Here is a 20,283-nt window from a genome sequence, read left to right on the forward strand (position 1 = left end):
TAAGTTAATTATAATTTACATTTTATTATTTAAACTTCACTTACTTTAAAAATTATAAAGATAAAGAAGTATAATCTGCATCTTATGCATAATTTATTATTTTTTAAATATCATATTATTTTGTCACATCATATTATTTTCTATATTTAATTTTCTAATTGCAGATCAAAGAAACGGTAAAGACTTTCATTTACTTTGTGTATGACATGAATTAAATTGTTAAAACAACACCCCCACCGTATCCTGCTCCCTCTCTAGATAGGTGCTAATTAGGAGAAGATAATGAAGAGATCCTCTACCAACACAATGAGGGTTTCACACCTCACTTTGGAAGTAAACCATGAAGAGACGGGTCTCCAAAAGAAGACAAGCCATGTCAGGTTAGTAAAAAATATAAAACATTAAATCACAGTTACTTATTACATGAAATAAAAGATTGTTCAGTATCTTCAATCATATGAATTACCACAATACATGTTCTAGTAAGATGCGTCTTCATTTCAGAAATCTTCGTATAAGTGTGCATAATGAAGTTACTTAAATTGCTTGGATACTTTTCTCTTTGGAAAATTTCTGTTAAGCTTTAATTTAAATGAGGCAACTGAATAACAGTTATCTTTAAAGTGTCTTGTGGTAATTCACTCCAAGCTTTGGTTTAGTTAAGTTTAGTTTAAGAAAGTATTTTATACATGAGTGTTACTATACATCTTTAACACTGTTTAAAGGGGCATGGTCACAATTTTGGTCAAATTTTATTTTTCTGTTTTTATTCTAATGATCAAATGAGTTTTGAGAGTCAATCGTAGAATTATAAGCAAAATACAACTCTTTGTCATGTAAACAAGGCTCGTGCCCTGTTTTTGTTTACACATGTTAATCTACAAGTAAAAATCTTTTTCAAACTGATTTGTCTATATATCTTCTTATTTCTTAATATTTATTTAAAGCATAAATAAACAGTTCCTAATGTTTAACAGATTATTTTTGGTCTAAATATGTAATTTTCACTTCATCATTCAAAATGTTGTTTTACATAGCAAAGAATTGTAAGCTCTGTAACTTGCTTATAACTGAACACTTAAATTTTGGTTGTATATTAAAAATGCATTACTTGAGCATTGTAAACATTAAAATTGGAGAATTTTTTTTTTGACCAAAATTATGACCGCATGCCCCTTTAAGGTCAAGATCTAGTAAATTAATGGTGCTTACAGGTTAATTGAATTTAAACCAGATTATTATTTGAATTTGGAATTATTTTATTAATGTATCAGAGTCTACAAATACAAAAAGAGATGTGTACATGTACATGTGTTTGAAATCATTTAACTAGATCTTGACCTTAAAACTGTTGGAATGGTGAAGAAATACCAACTCTGTTGAAATTTTGTGTTTAAAAAAATCTTTTATAGGAAAAATAATTCTGTTTCTTACATTCTTAATAATTCAAACAGGAAGACAATTAATGCATTTTTTTATTTTTTATCATCATAAACAAGATATCAATAAATTTCATTATTAAAAAATCACTAATGATTTAAAAGATCTCAATTTTTTTCTTTCAAGTTAACGAATCATTTTGTTTTCATATCTGAATCTATTCTTTTTTTATACAAAGATATACTCTTGTACTGTCCATTAATTGGATTGATTGTTTTCGTTATATTTTTAACTTATGACTGGTTAATATCAAATGTTTGGCATAGTCAGTTTTTAAATATTGTTAACCAAAAATGGGTTTCAACGGCAGTTAAACAGAGATTACAAGATCAATTTATTCAAAAGCGGCATGCTGATATAAATACTTCATCAGAAGGAGTTATGATTTATACAAGTATTTCACCGGTCATTTAGATCTCAAAGCATTAAATTCTGTCTTTTTTTGAAAGACCAGATCAAACTTCAGTCATTCGTGGTAGATTTCGAAGCTGCTCTGTGGAGGGCCCTGCAGGACCGCTTCCCCACCCATACTATCCAAGGATGCGTGTTCCATTGGACACAAGCCGTGTATCGAAAGGTCCAGGAATTGGGTTTGCAGGTAATTAAATCCTACTGCATTTAATTTATCAAAACTTTTGTTTGCAGTATATAAAAGAAAGGGAAAAAACTTCAATATCTTTGATATTTGCAGGTTTATGTAGAAAGATATAAAGTATAATGAAAAATCCTCACTAAATTATCTTTGACACTTGCATGTTTATGTACAGAAAAATTTTACATCATGAAAAATCCTCACTTATTTATCTTCAATATTTGTTTCAGAGAGCGTACAATGAACGAGGAGATGTCTTTTCATTCATCAGACAGGTCCTTGCCTTGCCTTTCCTGCCACCAGAGCATGTCGAGGAAACATTTCACCACCTTGACAGAAAAGCTAACAACGACCAGCTAGATTCCTTGATGGAGTATGTGTGGCGTCAGTGGATCCGTAACACAACCTTCCCCGTCAAGAATTGGTCTGTGTTCATGCTTTCAGTCCGCACAAACAACGACCTTGAAGGGTGGCACAACCGGATCAACAGCAGAGTAAATCGCTCGGGTAAAGTTCCATTCTACCTTCTCCTTGTGGAACTTTACGGTGAAGCAAACAACATTCCCTTGATTGCCAGACTACTGTCAGAAGGAAAGATGGAGAGGATCAACAGGAAGAGGTACACCAAGCTGAATGGCAAGCTATTCAAGGCGTGGGAAGACTACAACAACAGAGTGATCACAACAACTCAGCTCCTGCGAGCATGTGCTTCACTGTATGGGCCTACCACCGAGTGAATGGACGTGATTCTGTGCATGTTTATCAATTTATGTGATTGAGACAATTAACTTAGTGCTGTGCAAACTTATAGTGGTATATGACTTTTTATAAGATGGTTAATGTGTATTTTTACTGCATATATAAATACTTAACATGATATGCTTATTAATAAAATGATTACTTGTTATTCAATGATTTTGTTTTTCATTGATGATAATAAAAGAATATAAATGAACTCAATGTGTTTTTATTGCCTGCCAAAGAAATACCAGAGAATAATGTCAATAATCTATTTGTTAAAATTTATATCTACATATCCAAATACATGTTAACCTTCATTGGCAGAAAAATTACATAATTTTGGGAGATTTCCTTAAATTGTATAAATATAATCACAGAAATAATATTTCACTTGTATTTGGGTAATAAGTATATGTGAATTAATTCTTTTGGGATATATAAGGGTTCTTAAAAATATTATGTATAAATCAGTTGCCAAATAAGCTTACTGAACAATTTTATGACATTCAAGTGTTGTATAATTCCAATAATAGAAAAAAATACAATAATTTGTTTTCTTTGCTTGAAATATCAATAATGAAATCCTCCCCCTTATATAACATTTGTTCGTTTCTTTGTGATTATAGTATGATTTGATCACGGTAATAACTGATTTAAAGCACGGACACATAACCATGCTGGATGATACTATCACTGATAGCGTGTGCAAGCAAGTTTATAGCATAATGTGTTTCGTGATTAAAGTTTTTCAAGAACTTGTATGTAAAGTAAACAACGCCATGTTTGCGTAACGATTGTTAGTTACTACAAATTAAAGTAAATTGCATTTATTGGCTCCAAAGAGCTTAAAAGCCATGTTCTTTCGACTATCAGTTATTATTATAAACAACAGGTGCCTAAACATCTTGGGGCCTAAACATCTTGGGGCCTAAACATCTTACCTGGGGCCTAACCGTCTTGGGGCCTAAACATGTTGGGGCCTAAACGTCTGCAATTCGCTATGTCGTACACCGTCTCATCTCCATCAGGTTCGCGAGCCGCGGGAAATGTGAAATATATATCTTGCATCTTCATACCTCCGCAATGCAATAATAATGCTCTCTTCTGTGCCGCATTTTCTATCCCTTTACCGACAACAAATAACTCAAAAGCTCTGCGCCATTTTTGCCATCTGACCCCTACCGTAGTCGGTTCTCCATCACAATCAAATGTAGGAATTCCCCCTAAATCAGTCGTAATTAACTGCGCCATTCTAAATCATAGAGTCTATTCACAATCCTCGTCGCCAATGTAGTATCCTTAAGCACTGGATTACTATAGATTAATACCGATTGTCAATGACCCATCACATGGAACACACTATGCATTTCAGACTCTTTTAATCAAGGGCAATAATCCAAAGATACATTACATACAGAGTTATTGTTCTTACATATAATCATTACACATGGGCCTCTTGTTTATTAGATCTGATTTGTTAAGTATTATTAAACTTTCATTTAGTAAAAGAAAAATCCAAATATATTTTAGGTTTTTTTTATTTAAAATATTTTGCAATATCTTTAGGCACAGCTTTTCTTCTTTTTAGGAGATTAATATAATCAAAAAATGGCAACGACTATCCAGCCGTCTTAATTTAGGCAGTCTTTTTTAAAGCATCAAGAAGGGTTCAAAAGTTAACATGGAAATACACGTATATAGGGAAATTGATTTAAAATCTTTTCAAAAACTAAAATGCTAATACTTGTGAGGTTACAATGCAATCGATTAAGAAAGTGTATATTCTAAATTGTTCAAACTGTGGCCCCCGGACCAATACTTGATCAAGAGAGGTTCAAAATTTCTTAGGGCTCCATGGTTGCGGTTATTTTTGGACTCTATTGGTCTCCTAAGTTTTGGAAGAAGAGCTCTATATGTATATAAAGATATAGAAAATAAACAAAAATGGTGAAACATATGGATTTTTCTTTACTAAATAATAGCTTAAATTATGCTAAACAAATCATATCTTAAAATTCCATGCAGATCTGATGGTGAAGTTTAAGGTCGTCACCTAACAGCTTTGAACAGTGGGATACAGTAGAGGTTTCTCTACGAATCTGTAGGTTATGAGTCCGAATCCTGGAGGGGGAATTAAGGGGGTCAAAACAGAGACCGGAAAAAATTTTAAAATGTATTTTTGGTTAAATATTGAGAAATTTAAAACTTCTAAACCGAAGAAAGTATTTTAATTATGATATACATTAGTCCACACTAATATCGACAAAGATAGGGGAACGATTTAGCCACTTACAGTACTTTGATTTTAAAATTGATCAATGTCGTAAAATTTACAGGCATATACGCTATCCCCGACTTGATTCTTTTTTCATCTTCTGATGATTATAATTTATATGACTTTGAATATTAATTAGAATTGTAACTAATTAAAACAAAATCGCTGATTTTCTATGTTTGGTTTACAACAAACATTTCGTAAGGTCATACATATTTCTGGCAAATGCACATGGGGACATGATAATGTCCGTTTTCAATGACTTGTTGGTTAAACTTGTAACGTAGAAAAAATGGGGTTAAAGCTAACTAAATTAGGACAGAAATCTGTATTTGAAAATAAGCTCCACATGAGTATTTACGTTTCGTGTGGATTATTGGGAGCTGGGGATGTTGTTTGCCAGGGATGTGAAATGTTGGTGAACAAGAATCTCCATCAGAAGTTCAACAGGAATCGGACAGGCTAGTCTTTAAAAAGTGGATAAAATAAGATCATAAGTCGTTTAGAACCTTTTAACAAGGCCTTGGACTTTCGGTAGGATGTAACTATCTATTTCTTGCGTCAAAACAAGCTAAAAATGACGCTGGTTTCAAGTGAAATATACACCGATTGCGTAGTCTTAGCTCAGAAGCCAGACAAATCTTGTTGATTTCAAAGAACCCACAATGAAATAGACAGGCCTATAGCTATGTCACATTGCTGTTTGACACCAACTGCCCAAAGTCCAAGCTCTTGTTCAAATGGTTCTATCTGCACAATATTCTTCGATCTTTAGCAGTAGCTTGGGTGTAAGCCAGACAAAAATAACAATAAGTTATTTATGTCTATGGTGTAAGCCCCTACTGATAAGTCCAAAATTTGTACAGTCGTTTTTTCCGGTAACGAATCAGTATGCAGTTTCGTCGTGCATGCGACTATTATTAATATTATCGGAATTCCAAATTTTTTCTTTTTTTTTCTTTTTTCACGTTTCTTTGTCCTTATAAACTGTACTGCAGAAGAATTAAACTTCCGAAAATATAAAGGATGAATTACGGAGATAGTAATTTCAAAACCCCCTCCATTTTTCCAGTATCGAATCATGCGCCCTCTATTACTTCTGACCGAATATTTTGAGGCGAATTAATTTCAGAAATATACTAGAGGTACATGTTAATAGACTTATAAATGAAGAAGGAAAAATAATTGTCATTTGCCTTTGTTTTGCCCATATATCTATCAATATATCCAGCCAAATAATGATTTTATTGCAATGAACCGAAACTAGGAAAACTACACATGGTTCTATTTGATGTCGTAATTTCATTCAAAGCTCCATTATTATTTGATATGATGCATAATCTTATTAAATGGATTATAATTACTAATTATCCACTAAAAAGGGGTCAATAACAAACTTTTTTTCAATGTTAGGCTTAATTGTTTTCACGCTTTCGTTTTTTCTGCCTTGCACTTCCGGCAGCTCATATCTGGGTCACCTTTTTAATCTGAAAACATTACGGTAAATAATTGTGCAAATGTCAAACAACTTCATACACTGATAGAATATTTATTTCTGTATTATAATTACCTAGCTAGGATTTTTTGAAACCTTAACTTCGTCTTTCACCAATAATTTTTCTAAAAATTATTTGATACTGGCAAATATTCATTACCGGTAAAACGACTGTAATTGATAAATTACAAGGACTTCTTCGGTTCTTATTCCATGCAGCCCTTTTACGCATACAAGAGAAACCCATTTGGCCCAGTATTGTCAGCTTAGCTCACTGGTAGGATTTTGCTTGTTTCTCATATATTTACAACAAATTGATAAAATCATCGACTCCTGTGCAAAAACCAACTTCCCAAATCACAATGATCGATACCTAGTCCAAAATATTTGACGTTTTCCTAGCTTTTTTATTGAGTTTAATATTTTACTTGCCTGGCTCAAAAAAAGTCAGGAAAACTTAAGATATTTCGGAGTATCTGATGCCACTTCGTGTAACCCGTCTTGTTCCCATAATACCCCCTTTTTCCTTTAGGTTCCCACAGTAATCCCTCTTCCCTTGCTAGCAAGAAATGACACCATGCATATGTCTTCTTCCATCTACATAACCCAGTCCCCCTTAACCAGGTAAATAAAATAGACTGGCCTTGCTTATATGACATGTTATGCTATGCAAGTACATGAAATCTAACATACAGCCTGAAATGTCCTTGATGTTGTTAATGACTCTCTTTGTACCAATTTTGGTCAAATCTTTCTCCAATAAGAGAATTTATTTCATAGAAAGAAGCAAAACATTTAATATACGGTAATAGAAAGAAATGCTAGTCCAAATATCTCTGTGCACATGTTAGTTAAATCTATAATAGCAACATCCTTTCTATCTTAGAGCACAGGAGTCAGCGATTTTAACAATTTGTTGTAAATAAATGAGAAACAGGAAAAATCCTACCAGTGAGCTTCGACTCCTGTGGTTAGAGGTCTGGGATATCAAAAATGGACTTAGTCCTGCCCAATCTGGCATAGTGATCAAAATGAATTGATCTTAAAACTACACAAGTGTTTACAGGTAAACTAGTAGACTACAGGACTAATGCTGCGTTTTTCATTGTACTGTATAGCAGGTTAAAAATCATGGGTGGAAACGATTGCTATTTGATAACTGTATTCCTGATAACAGTTATTTACCTGTGTTTATTCAGTAATTTTTATTTTATGTCAACTTTATTTTTATTTATATTTTACAGAGTCAATGTTTCTAATTGGCTTAGCGATGGCTCCTTTTGGTCAAATATGGTACTTTAGATTGATGGAGAAGTTAATACCTGGTGCACCCAGCATGGAAATTGCACTGAAGAAAGTTCTGGCAGATCAGATAGTTGCTGGCCCAGTATTTATTAGTTTCTTCCTTTTTGGTAATTACAAAACTACAAAATAGAACTGGCCATCTCTCTGTCCTCTTGTTTGTGTCTCATCTCTTAAATTATAAACATAAACTTTAAATTATATCAATTTAGGTTTCATTTTTCATACTAGGGAAAGAATTACTCGAAGGTAGAGGTGGGTCAGTTGGGATCACAGAGTTAAAAGACAAATTTCTACCTCTGTACATGGTAAGATGCCACTTTATTTCCATTTCTGTGTTTTAAACGTTTTATGTCTGTTATATTGGTATCCCTTTCCAGCAAAACTTGAAAATTAACAATAATTTTGTACATTAATATTTTAGCAGTTTAGAAAATTTTAATTTGTACACATTTTACTAAATTAAAATAATCATATTCATTACTTTTTTGTTTGTATCCACATAATTGGTCACATACAGTTGAACTTCGATATTTCAAACACTGATATCTTCAATACAATTAATAAATTGAAGTCTGCATTTGTATGTCCTAACCAATTCTTTTTTTCAGTATTTTACTCCTTGATATCTCAAATAGGCCTACTCGGATATCCTATCTAGTTCGAGATAATGAAGTTTGACTGTACAGTGTCCTCTGGGTATAACGAGATGCTGGGGACATAGTTTTATTTCTCGTTATAACAGATACTTGTTATATCCGAGGTTGGCATTTCCCAAGGTGACACGTGATCGATGTTCTTTACTTTTCAAATAACGTTTATAAACAAGTGAAAATGAAATAAATACGTATGATTTATTCAAACTTTGTTGAATAGTAACATACTTACTGCGTATTCATCTAAATGACCATGGAATAATTATGTGTACAATCTAAACAGGTGTTACTTTCACTGCACGAGAGACAAAAACTGTGTGATTGTCGGTTGCTTTTTTTTCTTATAAATTCTTTGGTAAATTTCAATAACGTCAATCAGTTTTAATTTTGTAAAACACTAAATGTGGAATGTTCGTTGTCTGTTTTCTGCATGAAGAAGGTTTGTAAATCGTTACTGCAGTTAATGCATTTTTTGTAGAAAATACTCAAGTTTTTGCTGACACACCGATATCATCACCGCCTTTTTCGGTGTCTGTCTCGTCATCATCTTTAATTTCACTCCGAATTTTACTAAGTCAGAATCTCTGTCAAAATTTAATACGTACGTAACCAGTGAGTCAACTGTTACATAATATGGGAAGGCCCAATGTCGGTATCGCTATTTTTAGAGTCACACGCTTTTCTCAACAAGTCCGCTAACTCTTCCAAGCTTTCTAAATCTTGTTTTATTTTTAAATTGTACTAATTAAATGTACTCGAAGTTAATCCTTAGTCCTTTGCAATTTAACTTTAAATTTTTAATTCATTGTAACTATTTCTAAATAAGTCCTATTGCTTCTAGGGAAATTACTTTCCTTTGCTGTGAGTACCTTGTTATATCTGATAGTAATTAGGAGTTAATTTACAACTATCGGGCACAAATTATATCTAAATAAGTGCTACTGTTTCTAGCGAAATTACTTTCCTTTTCTTTTACTTCGAAGCCATGACTGTGTGAACATTGCATTAAAAACAACTCATCATTATTTCTGAATACTTTTAATCTATTGTCCTGTGTATACATACTTGTGAAAATTACATGGCCATACCGTTAGTTACCTGGAACCAGCGTGTGCAATCAAGCGTGCAGCGAGTACTTCGTTATATCTGATAGCGTGTACAACTTATAACGGGCCCAAATTTTTACCTCGTAATATATGTAGTCTCGTTATAAACGATCTCGTTGTATCCGGTAATTTTTAAAATGAAATAATAAAGTAATAATTTGGGATCACACAATCATCTCGTTGTAAGCGGTACCTCGTTATATCCGAGCTCGTTATACCCGGAAGCCACTGTATATGTATCTTTGATTGTGCTTCATCTCTTCATATATTATTGTATTAGTGTGCATAAAATATGATGCAGTATCAAAACATGACATGCTATAGGCTCTTTTTTCCCCACTAAAAGAGGTTCGTTTTTCATTTTGCAATTTCAGGCTAGTTGGTGTGTTTGGCCTCCTGCTCAGCTCCTTCTCTTCAAGTTTTTGCCGGCTGAACGACGTTTTAGGTACCTGGCCGGTGTAACATTCTGCTGGAATTTCTTCTTGTCCTGGTATACGCACAAGGTGAGCAGCTTTCTAGCCTTTCTTAGACAATCTCTGAAATATTTTGATACTTTGGTTGTAATTATAGGGTAACATTTCAAGCAAATGATTTGATATTCTGTATTTGCATTTAAATCTTTCTTTTATCAAAGGTACTTTTGTTAAATTAAGGGGAAAAAGTGATTTACAGTGAAAAATGAATGATTTGTTGAATTTATTTATACATTTTAGGATTTACCTTTGTATATTGGTAAAGAGAAGAAAAAATGAAGAAATTAAAAGTTCATCATGTGATGCATGAAGAAATTTATCTATTCAAACAATCAGAGATCTTTGATTGTGTGTGTGTTTGTGTATGTACCAGAAATATGTGAAATTCTGAAGATTTGGCAAAGATTACAGTATGCTCCTGTATTTGAGTCTACAGGTTAACTGTTGATGATATATGATTCATTTTCATCCAAATAGTTGTAACAATCTTGTATGTAATTCAAACTTTGTCATTTTGTTTCTCATGTTTTCGACGATATATCGTACTATATTAAGAACAACTTATTTTTAAGGTGCAATGGGGCATATGTCATTATTAATGTGGATTAAAGTACATTATAATTAAATTAAAATACTTTCAACAGCCTAGAATTTTCAAATTTCACAGTATTTTACCAAAAACTATGTTTCAAAAATTTTTGGAAAGGTAAAAATTTTAATATCCCCAGCAGGATTCAAACTCATGACTTACAAATTCATAGAGAAACCTTTAAGAGTTGATTTTATTGTTTATTTTGATATATAATATGTCACAACATGGAGGTGTCCCATATACCACCTTAAAATCACAGATTTATTTTTAACACAATGATAAACCATTTCAAACATATTTTTGTAAAAATTACATGTAAGGGAATTAACCCTGGTTGTTCTGGAGAGAAAGGGAAGGAGTTATTTAGCTAAACAAATTATGAAGCAATTGTTGTATCAAATTTCTGTTACAGTACTTTACTTCCCTTTATGTTGTTATAAGTTTGTTTAAAAAAGGATTTACTGTACTTATGACACCATAACAATTTATCTAATTGTACTTGAATTTTGTTATAAATAAATGATGATACAGTGAGACTTTTGGAAAAAAGTCATAAATTTTCATTTCAAGGTTTGTGTAAATAAGCAATGAATTCATCATTGTCTAAAAACATTACCAGTATGTGCGATCTTCTCCCTTCTGCAGTTGCATGAGAGGAGTATCTTGTATCTCATTAAAGTGTTGACCATTGTGAGTAAATGATACTGTGAATTCCCTGTTTTAAGTGAAGAGTTAATATTTGCAAAAAAATCTGAGAAGCACTCTTCGCAGATTTTAAATTCTTGTTTTTATTTATTTTTTGTGAGCTATGATAAATTATTACAAAAGTTTGATGCTTGTGATTTTATATTCTCATGTAAAAAAAAAAGGAATCTACAATAGTTTGACATTTAAAATGTATAGTGCAATCTTAAATCAACATTGATTATTCAAATTTTGGCAAGTGCTTAGGTTTTTTCTTCAGTTAAATGCAAATTTTTGTCAAGTTTCTTCTCAAAAATTAAGACAAAGCACAATCACCAATGAACAAATTTGGCAAGGAATGATAAAAGAGACAGACAAGGATATGAGTAAAGGGAAGAAGGAGTTTTGCTAGTCAGATGTGTGTTCTGTGTATTTACTTTATGAGTTATAAACCACAATTAATTTAAGTGGGTTTCGGTATAATTACCGGTAAACACTCTTAGTACATGCATCCCTCAGGGAAGGGGGGATTTTGTTACTTCATTTACCATATTGCCCATTAACGGTGATGCTAAAATCGTATTTCACCTAATTACACATAATTAACAATTAAATTATAAATTTTATTTTATTTCTTAATTATATCATTCTACATTAATGAGTATTGGAATAAATTTTTATACCCCCGCTCCGAAGGAGAGGGGGTATACTGTTTTACCCTTGTGTGTCTGTCTGTCCGTCCGTCCGTCCGTCCGTAACAAAAATTTCTGTCGCATTTATCTCGGCAACTATTTATCGCAGATGCTTGAAATTTTTACACAGTGTTTGATAAGGCATGCCATATCAAGGGATATATTTTTGTACCAATAGGACGTCAACTTCCTGTTAAATGACGACTTTACTTATTTTTTAACCAAAATTTTCAAACAAATTTTCGTCAAAGATTTCTCAGCAATTATTTATCGCAGGTGCTTGAAATTTTTACACAGTATTTGTATAGGCATGCCATATCGTGGGATATATTTTTGTACCAATCGGATGTCAACTTCCTGTTAAATGATGACATTATTATTTTTAGCAAAAATTTTCAAACAAATTTTCGTCAAAGAATTCTCAGCAGCTGTTTATCGCAGATGCTTGAAATTTTTACACAGTATTTTTATAGGCATGCCATATTGTGGGATATAATTTTGTACCAATCAGACATCAACTTCCTGTTAAATGACGACTTTGTTTATTTTTAGCAAAAATTTTCAAACAAATTTTTGTCAAAGAATTCTCAGCAACTGTTTATCACAGATGCTTGAAATTTTTACACAGTATTTATATAAGCATGCTATATTGTGGGATATATTTTTGTACCAATCAGACATCAACTTCCTGTTTAAAGAGTAGTTTGTTTATTTTTAACCAAAATTTTCAAACAAATTTTCGTCAAAGATTTCTCAGCAACTATTTATAGCAGATGCTTGAAATTTTAACACACTATTTGTTTAGGCATGCCATATTGTGGGATATATTTTTGTATCAATCGGACGTTAACTTCCTGTTAGATTATGACTTTGTTTATTTTTAGCCAAAATTTTCAAACAAATTTTCGTCAAAGCTTTCTCAGCAGCTATTTATCGCAGATGCTTGAAATTTTTACACAGTGTTTGTTAAGGCATACCATATGGTGGGATATATTTTTGTACCAATCGGATGTCAACTTCTTGTTAAATGAGTATTTTGTTTATTTTAGCCAAAATTTTCAAACAAATTTTCCTCAAAGATTTATCAGCAGCTTTTTATCGCAGATGCTTGAAATTTTAACACACTATTTGTTTAGGCATGCCATATTGTGGGATATACTTCTGTACCAATCGGATGCCAGCTTTCTTTTAAATGTCGACTTTGCTTATTTTGCATATTCACATCAGAGCAAGGGTATCACTAGTGAGCATTGGCTCACAGATATCTTGTTTTAGTATCATCTGTTATAAGAGTGTTGTAAGAGTTATATAATTTGATACATGAAAAACTTGATTCTAAATTGTAAACAAACTGACTCCTCCATCGTGTTTTCATGCAATGCTGGATTTCTCACAGTACTCATATTAAGCAGTGGCACCATAAATGATGGATGACATTAATATTCATCAACGTTTTGCAAAGTTTAGAGACAAATATCTAAAGACAACATATTTTATTGGCTTACAGTTGGTGAAACATCTAATTACCGGTATAAGAAGCATATGATGTGTATCATGTCAAAAATTTTACTGTCTACATGCATATACGCCACATCAGACACATAATTAACATGTTATTTATGTATATGGCCACATGGTCATTCTGCTAAATACATAACTATTTAAGGACATTTCGGGCAATTTATAGAAGTCAATGTCGGTTGCATCATAAACTTGTCACCTTGCAAATAATTGAAAGTACTTTGAGTACTTTGATTTTCATTAATGATTATTGTCGTAAAATGTCCGAGAGCACCCTTCCCGCTCTCTCGTCTATTCGACTATTTTTTATGATTATAATAATTGTACATGTATTATATACTGTTGGGATTATTATTACATAGAGTAATAAAGTGATTCAAAATTTAAAGCAATTATGGTATGGTTTGCGACAAACAATTCGTCATTCTCACTTCTGGTAGTTACATGTGCGGAAGCTTTAAGAAGTGATGAAATAGATCCGTTTTCGACGTCTTTTTGTAAAAAGAAACATTTTAAAAATGGGTTTAAAGCTTTCTAAGTTGAAGCAACATAAAGTGTTACAAAACATGTTCTATGTGAATGTCCTGACTACAGGCGGATTATTGGCGGCTGGGGATGTTATTACTCAGCAAGTAGAAATGGCGATGGATGAGGATCGCACTCAGAAGTTTAATCCGAAACGGACAGGTAAATGTTAATAAGAATAAATAAAGTTACCGATATTTTGCAAAGTCAAATCTTCATATAGATTTTTTGCAGAGTCAAATTTTCTCTTAGTGTCAGTTTGAATTAACTCTAAAAAAAATGATTTTGCCAAATTTTAATTAATTTTCTTATTAATTAAACATTACCTTTCTTCCTAACATTTTCCTGTATATGACTTCAACAAAAGTAACTTGTAGTATACTGAAATTTTGTTGAGATAAACAAAATGGTATATAAAGGGTAATTTACTAATTAAGGATTTTATACTCTGTCCCGAGTTTTTGCTTCCACCATGCACTTTTTTCTTGATATATCAATAATAGTAAATATCTTTGTGCTCAAACTACATTCATCCACTAATATGAAAAATGTCCAGATTATATGTTTTGAAACGCCCCCGATAGCTTCAGGTTTCAATACACATCCAAAAATTGAAAGTCTACGGAGATTTTGCATTGCATCAGCCATTAAGCCCAGATGATAATGTTAAAAAATTGTGTGAGGTATCCCAAGTGTATTCCGAATGGAGAAAAGATGTAAACATTTCCCATTACAAATCTCCGTAAGAAAATTGTTTGTTCCTGTGAAATTTTATGAGTGAGAAGGAATAATTGTTCAATGAAGATATCTTGGATATATATATTCCCTTTCATCGATTTCAATTGTATTTCTTTCACAGGTGTGTGTATTTTTATTAAAAATCATCAAAAATTGATGGAAGCAATAACTTGGGACAGACTATAAAATTTATATACTGTAGCAGTTTAGAACATGAAGAAGAAAGGTATTCATAATATAATAGTTGAAATGATTGAGCAGTTCATTTTGGCTTAATATCTCGACTGGCCCCTTCACCAATGAAGGCTTTGATCCATATAACAAGCTTAACAGAATCTCAACTGAGATAAGATAGCTGTATTATCATACCCATATTTACACCTGATTGATTAATTTACAGAGCGGATGTTTTTAATTGGGTTATTCCTGGGTCCATTTGGTCATTTATGGTACACAAGATTTGTGGAAAAGTTGGTACCAGGAGCACCCAGCACCACAACAGCACTGAAGAAAATTCTGGCCGATCAAATAATTGCTGGTCCATTTTTCTGCAGTGCCTTCTTTTTCGGTAAGTACAAACTTCAGAAGGAAAATTAAGTTTGTCTATCTTTCTATAGCACATTAAATTCACAAAAATGAGCTAAACATAGTTTCACAATAATTATTGATAAAATAGGGTTATTGATCGTTCACTTATATAATAGTTTACAAACTATATGTCGCAGGGTCTTGTGTGAATAAATAATGCTGAATCCCTAATACTGATTTCAGCTATACACTGGTTCTTTATTTCGAGGATTATATGAATAAATAAAACCAGGTATCCAGAACTATGAGTTTACAAAATATATAAAATATCTTGTACAGGTAAGGTAAAGATACACTTCACTGTGTCTACCATGAAGATAAAAGTCGTGGGGTTTGGGAATTGGCAGGATTTACGCTATTTGTAGTGAGTTAGTAAAGTAATGCATATTAATGAATACAGTCGTAAATTTCTATTGGTCGGCTGTAATTTAGTAGTAAAGAATAAACACTTGGTCAACATACACCCGTAAACAAAATCCTCACGTGACTAACTAAAAGTCATTCATACATTCACTCATTCACCTCTCATACACGCTTGATTGACAATGCGCGCCAAATTCAAATATGCAAAATATAAAACTTAAAAATAACAACTGCAATAATTAGTCAATGATTTATTTTGAAAATGGTCTTTATGGGTCCAGAGGACCCCTCATAATTATATTTATCAGTCCCAAGCCGAAAAACGGTCCATATTTTATTCCACAAAGAACATGAATATAAAACAAGCTACATTCACTGCACTCAAATTTTAAATGACCAAACTGAGAACGGCTTTTTGCTGCCACCGGGACCCTTTTTGAGTTTTCTGTTTCTTTATTTAGTTCACATACTTCTGGATCAGTGTCCTTTTCAGCATGAACCTCTCTGTTGTTATGAATGTTAAGATTAACTGCCACTTTTCTACTTTTTCACAAACTTCATTTAATCTACCTTGGTTTGGTGTAATTTAATCTTTTTTATTTGGTTGCATCATGATCAGCATCAATTTTCCTGCTGTAATGTCATTGAATCTCATTGGTTAATGCATTAAGTGTTGACTATGTAATGGATAAATAACGAGATGGTGTTGAATAGTTTAGAGAAAACATTCCCTCCGAGGGCCGAAGGCCCGAGGAGGGGATGTTTTCTCTAAACTATTCAACACTATCGAGTTATTTATCTTACTTAAAAAAATTCCCCCATTTGAGCCTCTAAGAAGCATTGACCCATTCATATATCCAACTGTGATGTCATACAAAAGTAAAATTCCAGCAATACCATACACAATAGCCTAACCAAACACACCTTTTTAATCATGGACGAGTGAACAGGTGCGCATGTTATAGAAAACCATACCGCTGTACTGAGCAGACATAGATTTAGAAGATGAATTTTTTAACGCAAAGTACACACTTGTACAATGTATATAGAGATCCACAATTCCTGGAACAACATGGATACCGTTTGAATGCATGATATTTTAAACTTGCAAGGAGAAAGGAAAAATCTAAATTTTGACGTCAATTAACAGACGATGGTTTATCTAAAAAATTGATAGGAGTCTTATGAAGTCATAGTGCGACAATATTTCCTATATTGTTAAAATAATTAGAAGGAGTGATATGGTTCAAGGTTCAAAGAGGAAATCTAAAAGTTTATGAAAGTGATTTATATGTGATCCCGAATCTATCAAAATTAAGAAAAGGAGATAGTTCTGCAAAACAATTATTCGTGGCTTATCTCAGGGTGTCCAGGTAGCCTAGTGGACAATGCACTCGCTTTTCACCGCTGCGACCCGAGTTCGATCCCCGTGATCGACAGAGGTAGTATGTGATAGGGTAGGCGGTCGCCCGCTTGGACACGTGGGTTCTCTCCGGGTACTCCGGCTTCTTCCCACTCCAATGACCCCCTCGCGCTAACATCCGTGCGAACGAGAGATATTAATATAAGTTGTAGAACTTGTTTATCAATCGTTGTAAAATAAATAAAGTTCGAGAGTATGGATGACAAAATTCTGTTTTATAAATTTGGATTGATATTGGAAATACACGTTTCAATATTTTTTTCAGTTTTCTTTGTTTAATGCCCTGTTGGATATTTGAATATCCAACTGATTGACGGTTGGATATTAAAAATATCCAACTCCTATCAGTTGGATATTTATATATCCAACACCTGCTGGTTGAATAGTGAAAATAAACGTTGACTAAATACAATGGGTGACGTCATAGAAGTTTTTTAATAAGGTTTAATTTGGCTTTTGTGGTGTTTTTTTTTTTTCGGAACATTTCAGGCATGTACTTAGTAAGTCGTAAAGGAATCGATGTTTTGAAATTTTGTAGTGAGAAAATGTGAATGTGTATTCTGATTGTATTGCATTCTTTGGGATGCACGTATAATGAAATCATGCGTCCCTGGTGAAATTGGTATTTTATGCAGGACACGTAAAAATGAATCACTGCTACAGTTTTACCAGGTTTTTTCCCAATAAGTGTTTTATAGTGGTAAAATGATACTGTAACTCAACTTTTATTTGCATGTTAGAAATTTTCTTGAAGTTCGCAAAAGCATCGTTGTCACGAATATTTCTCGCCGCTTGCAAGTCCACGTTCTATGGATTAAGTAACAACATAAGAGTAGATAAAATTTGAATGCGAAAATTAGTCACTGCAAACCAGTTAATCTCTGGTAGTTCGCAAAATTAAGTTGTTGCAAATAAAAATTGGTATACATTAACATCAGAGTAGTGTACTATAACTTACAATTCCCACACAGTTGTGAGCAAACTAAATTGTATAATTATGTCAAGTTTTATAAAAACATTTGTGAACAGAAGGAAAGGCACACATCAATGTAATGATTTTAGCATTGTGATCTGTGGTGACAGTACAGTTGAGTAACAAAAATACCTAGACACCACATTAATGAAGCTTCTTATGAAATGAATATTTGATTATTAGTTATTTTTTGTATAAAATAAATAAATAAAAATCCCTATGATTATTATTTATGTTTGTGCATCAAATACTGTGTTAATGGGTTTTGACTTTCTTGAAAATAAAATGACAAAGAGCAGCATTACCTACTTAATTTTTAAACAACTATTAATATCATGGTTTTATTTTACATTCTAGGAATGGGATTATTAGAAGGCAGAGGTACGTCTGGTGCTGTAGCCGAGGTGAAAGACAAATTCCTCACAGTTTACTTGGTAACTATATTCCCATTCATTTTTGTGTTATAACTTTTTGTGTCTGTTTTACAGGTACATGTATTGTATTTTGATGAGAGTTTGAGGTACCAGTAATAATTTGAAAGTACTGGTACATTTTAATATTTTAACAATTTAGAATGACTTTGTAAAAACTACTTACTTAATTTCTGATTTATGCAGACAAAAATTATACATGTATTTCTGTTTCAATCAACAATTTTTTTTTCAAATTTGATTATTTCAGATTGATTGGTGTCTTTGGCCTCCTGCACAGTTCATCAACTTCAGGTTTCTGCCTGTTGAATACCGTGTTATATACGTTGCATGTATAACTCTCTGCTGGAATGTCTTCTTATCCTACTTTAAGCACATGGTGAGCATCTTTCGTACACAATATCTGAAGTGTGTGGATACTTTGCTTGTAATGACAGTTTAAACTTTCAAAAAGTTCAGATTGATCGGGAGTTTTCAATTTTCTTGAAAACCATTTTTTTGGTCAATTTTAAGTGATCATTTGTATCTTATGCCCCAGTCACACATTCACGGATCAACTCCACGGTTCTACTACGGAATACGGTATTTTCCACGGTTGACACCGGAAAATCAAATAATCGTTAATGCCCCAGTCACACATTCACGGATCAACTCCTAGGTTCTACTACGGAATAATTTTCCACGGTTGACACCGGAAAATCTAATGATACGGAGTTAGTACGGATGCACTAAGGAATGGATACAAATTGATACATACGAATTACTACGGATTTATACGGAGTTAAACGGACTTCTACGTTCTAAAACGGTTTAGTAAGTTTTTCTAATGAGGTACTACGGTGGTTTCATCCGTAGTGGAATTTTGAACATGTTCAAAAATTGTCGCAGCTATACAAGTATTGCTACGTTTGAGTACGATAACAGACGGAAAAGCCACGGGTCAGTACATATCGCCATGAATGATTCCGGATCGCTTCCGTAGCTAATCCGGCATTCAATCCGTGAATGTGTGACTAGGGCATTAGGTAAATGAAGAAAATTGATGTTTTACCAGCAAACTTCATGAATGAATAATTTGATGTTTTTTGTTCTTTTTTTTAATTTTAGGATTCACCTAAGTATCAGAATACAGAAGAACAAATAAAGAAATGATAATAAGAAAAGATATAATTATCAGTTAATTTATTCAAACAATGTGATTTAATTAATTTAAACAGACATCTTTGATTATGTATAAATTAATGTACATGTAACTGCTTGATATATGAGATTCCAAAGCAAGAACTATATGTATACATTAATGTATATGCTTGATGTGCGAGATTCCAAAGAAAGGGCTATATGTATAGATAAATGTTTATGCTTGATATGCGAGATTCCGAAGAAAGAACTAGATGGAGTATTGGGTAGGCATTTATGTGTAATGGTCCCTGTATTTGAACTATCTAGGTATATTTATTATAATTATGTATTTCTTGTTTATACAAAAAGTTATATCTTGTATGTGTATTTATACCTTTGTTTTATAATTCTTCTTTACTCCATGCTTTTGTGATATATTTTATTAGGATGTTTTTTTTTAAATAAATTTGATGTAAGACAAAAAGACTTATCCTTTTCTTAGAGTCTAATTTTATGACCAGACCCCTTCCAAACGATGGCTGTACAGGGCA

The 20,283-nt window shown here is 32.6% G+C and overlaps 3 protein-coding genes across 3 annotated transcripts; all 3 read left to right on the forward strand.

Moving 5' to 3' along the window:
• Window positions 1-340: 340 nt before the first annotated feature.
• Window positions 341-2,878, forward strand: LOC117691373 (uncharacterized). Its single transcript, XM_066065851.1, has 3 exons — window positions 341-380; window positions 1,890-2,038; window positions 2,263-2,878. Exons 1-3 carry the CDS (start codon window positions 341-343, stop codon window positions 2,767-2,769), a joined length of 696 nt encoding a protein of 231 aa, XP_065921923.1. The 3' UTR covers window positions 2,770-2,878.
• A 2,374-nt stretch (window positions 2,879-5,252) lies between these two features.
• On the forward strand, window positions 5,253-11,503 carry LOC105347408 (mpv17-like protein 2). Its single transcript, XM_011456476.4, has 5 exons — window positions 5,253-5,509; window positions 7,788-7,955; window positions 8,077-8,153; window positions 9,982-10,110; window positions 10,321-11,503. Exons 1-5 carry the CDS (start codon window positions 5,341-5,343, stop codon window positions 10,357-10,359), a joined length of 582 nt encoding a protein of 193 aa, XP_011454778.3. The 5' UTR covers window positions 5,253-5,340; the 3' UTR covers window positions 10,360-11,503.
• Window positions 11,504-13,996: 2,493 nt separating this feature from the next.
• LOC105322377 (mpv17-like protein 2) lies at window positions 13,997-20,206 on the forward strand. The gene is made up of 5 exons (XM_011421049.4): window positions 13,997-14,256; window positions 15,233-15,400; window positions 18,537-18,613; window positions 18,861-18,989; window positions 19,718-20,206. The coding sequence occupies exons 1-5, from the start codon at window positions 14,088-14,090 to the stop codon at window positions 19,760-19,762; spliced, it is 588 nt and encodes a 195-aa protein (XP_011419351.2). The 5' UTR covers window positions 13,997-14,087; the 3' UTR covers window positions 19,763-20,206.
• Window positions 20,207-20,283: the final 77 nt, after the last annotated feature.

Source organism: Magallana gigas, chromosome 7 (assembly GCF_963853765.1).
Source record: "Magallana gigas chromosome 7, xbMagGiga1.1, whole genome shotgun sequence".
Taxonomy (NCBI): domain Eukaryota; kingdom Metazoa; phylum Mollusca; class Bivalvia; order Ostreida; family Ostreidae; genus Magallana; species Magallana gigas.

Bases quoted from the DNA above. Each gene is read 5' to 3' on its own strand.
- LOC117691373 (XM_066065851.1), top strand. From the start codon at position 341: ATGAAGAGACGGGTCTCCAAAAGAAGACAAGCCATGTCAG. The intron at 381-1,889 runs GTTAGTAAAAAA...TTTTTTTGAAAG, and splicing joins AAGAAGACAAGCCATGTCAG to ACCAGATCAAACTTCAGTCA. The intron at 2,039-2,262 runs GTAATTAAATCC...TATTTGTTTCAG, and splicing joins TCCAGGAATTGGGTTTGCAG to AGAGCGTACAATGAACGAGG.
- LOC105347408 (XM_011456476.4), top strand. From the start codon at position 5,341: ATGGGGTTAAAGCTAACTAAATTAGGACAGAAATCTGTATTTGAAAAT. The intron at 5,510-7,787 runs GCTAGTCTTTAA...TATATTTTACAG, and splicing joins GTTCAACAGGAATCGGACAG to AGTCAATGTTTCTAATTGGC. The intron at 7,956-8,076 runs GTAATTACAAAA...TTTTCATACTAG, and splicing joins TATTAGTTTCTTCCTTTTTG to GGAAAGAATTACTCGAAGGT.
- LOC105322377 (XM_011421049.4), top strand. From the start codon at position 14,088: ATGGGTTTAAAGCTTTCTAAGTTGAAGCAACATAAAGTGTTACAAAAC. The intron at 15,401-18,536 runs GTAAGTACAAAC...TTTACATTCTAG, and splicing joins CTGCAGTGCCTTCTTTTTCG to GAATGGGATTATTAGAAGGC. The intron at 18,614-18,860 runs GTAACTATATTC...TGATTATTTCAG, and splicing joins AATTCCTCACAGTTTACTTG to ATTGATTGGTGTCTTTGGCC.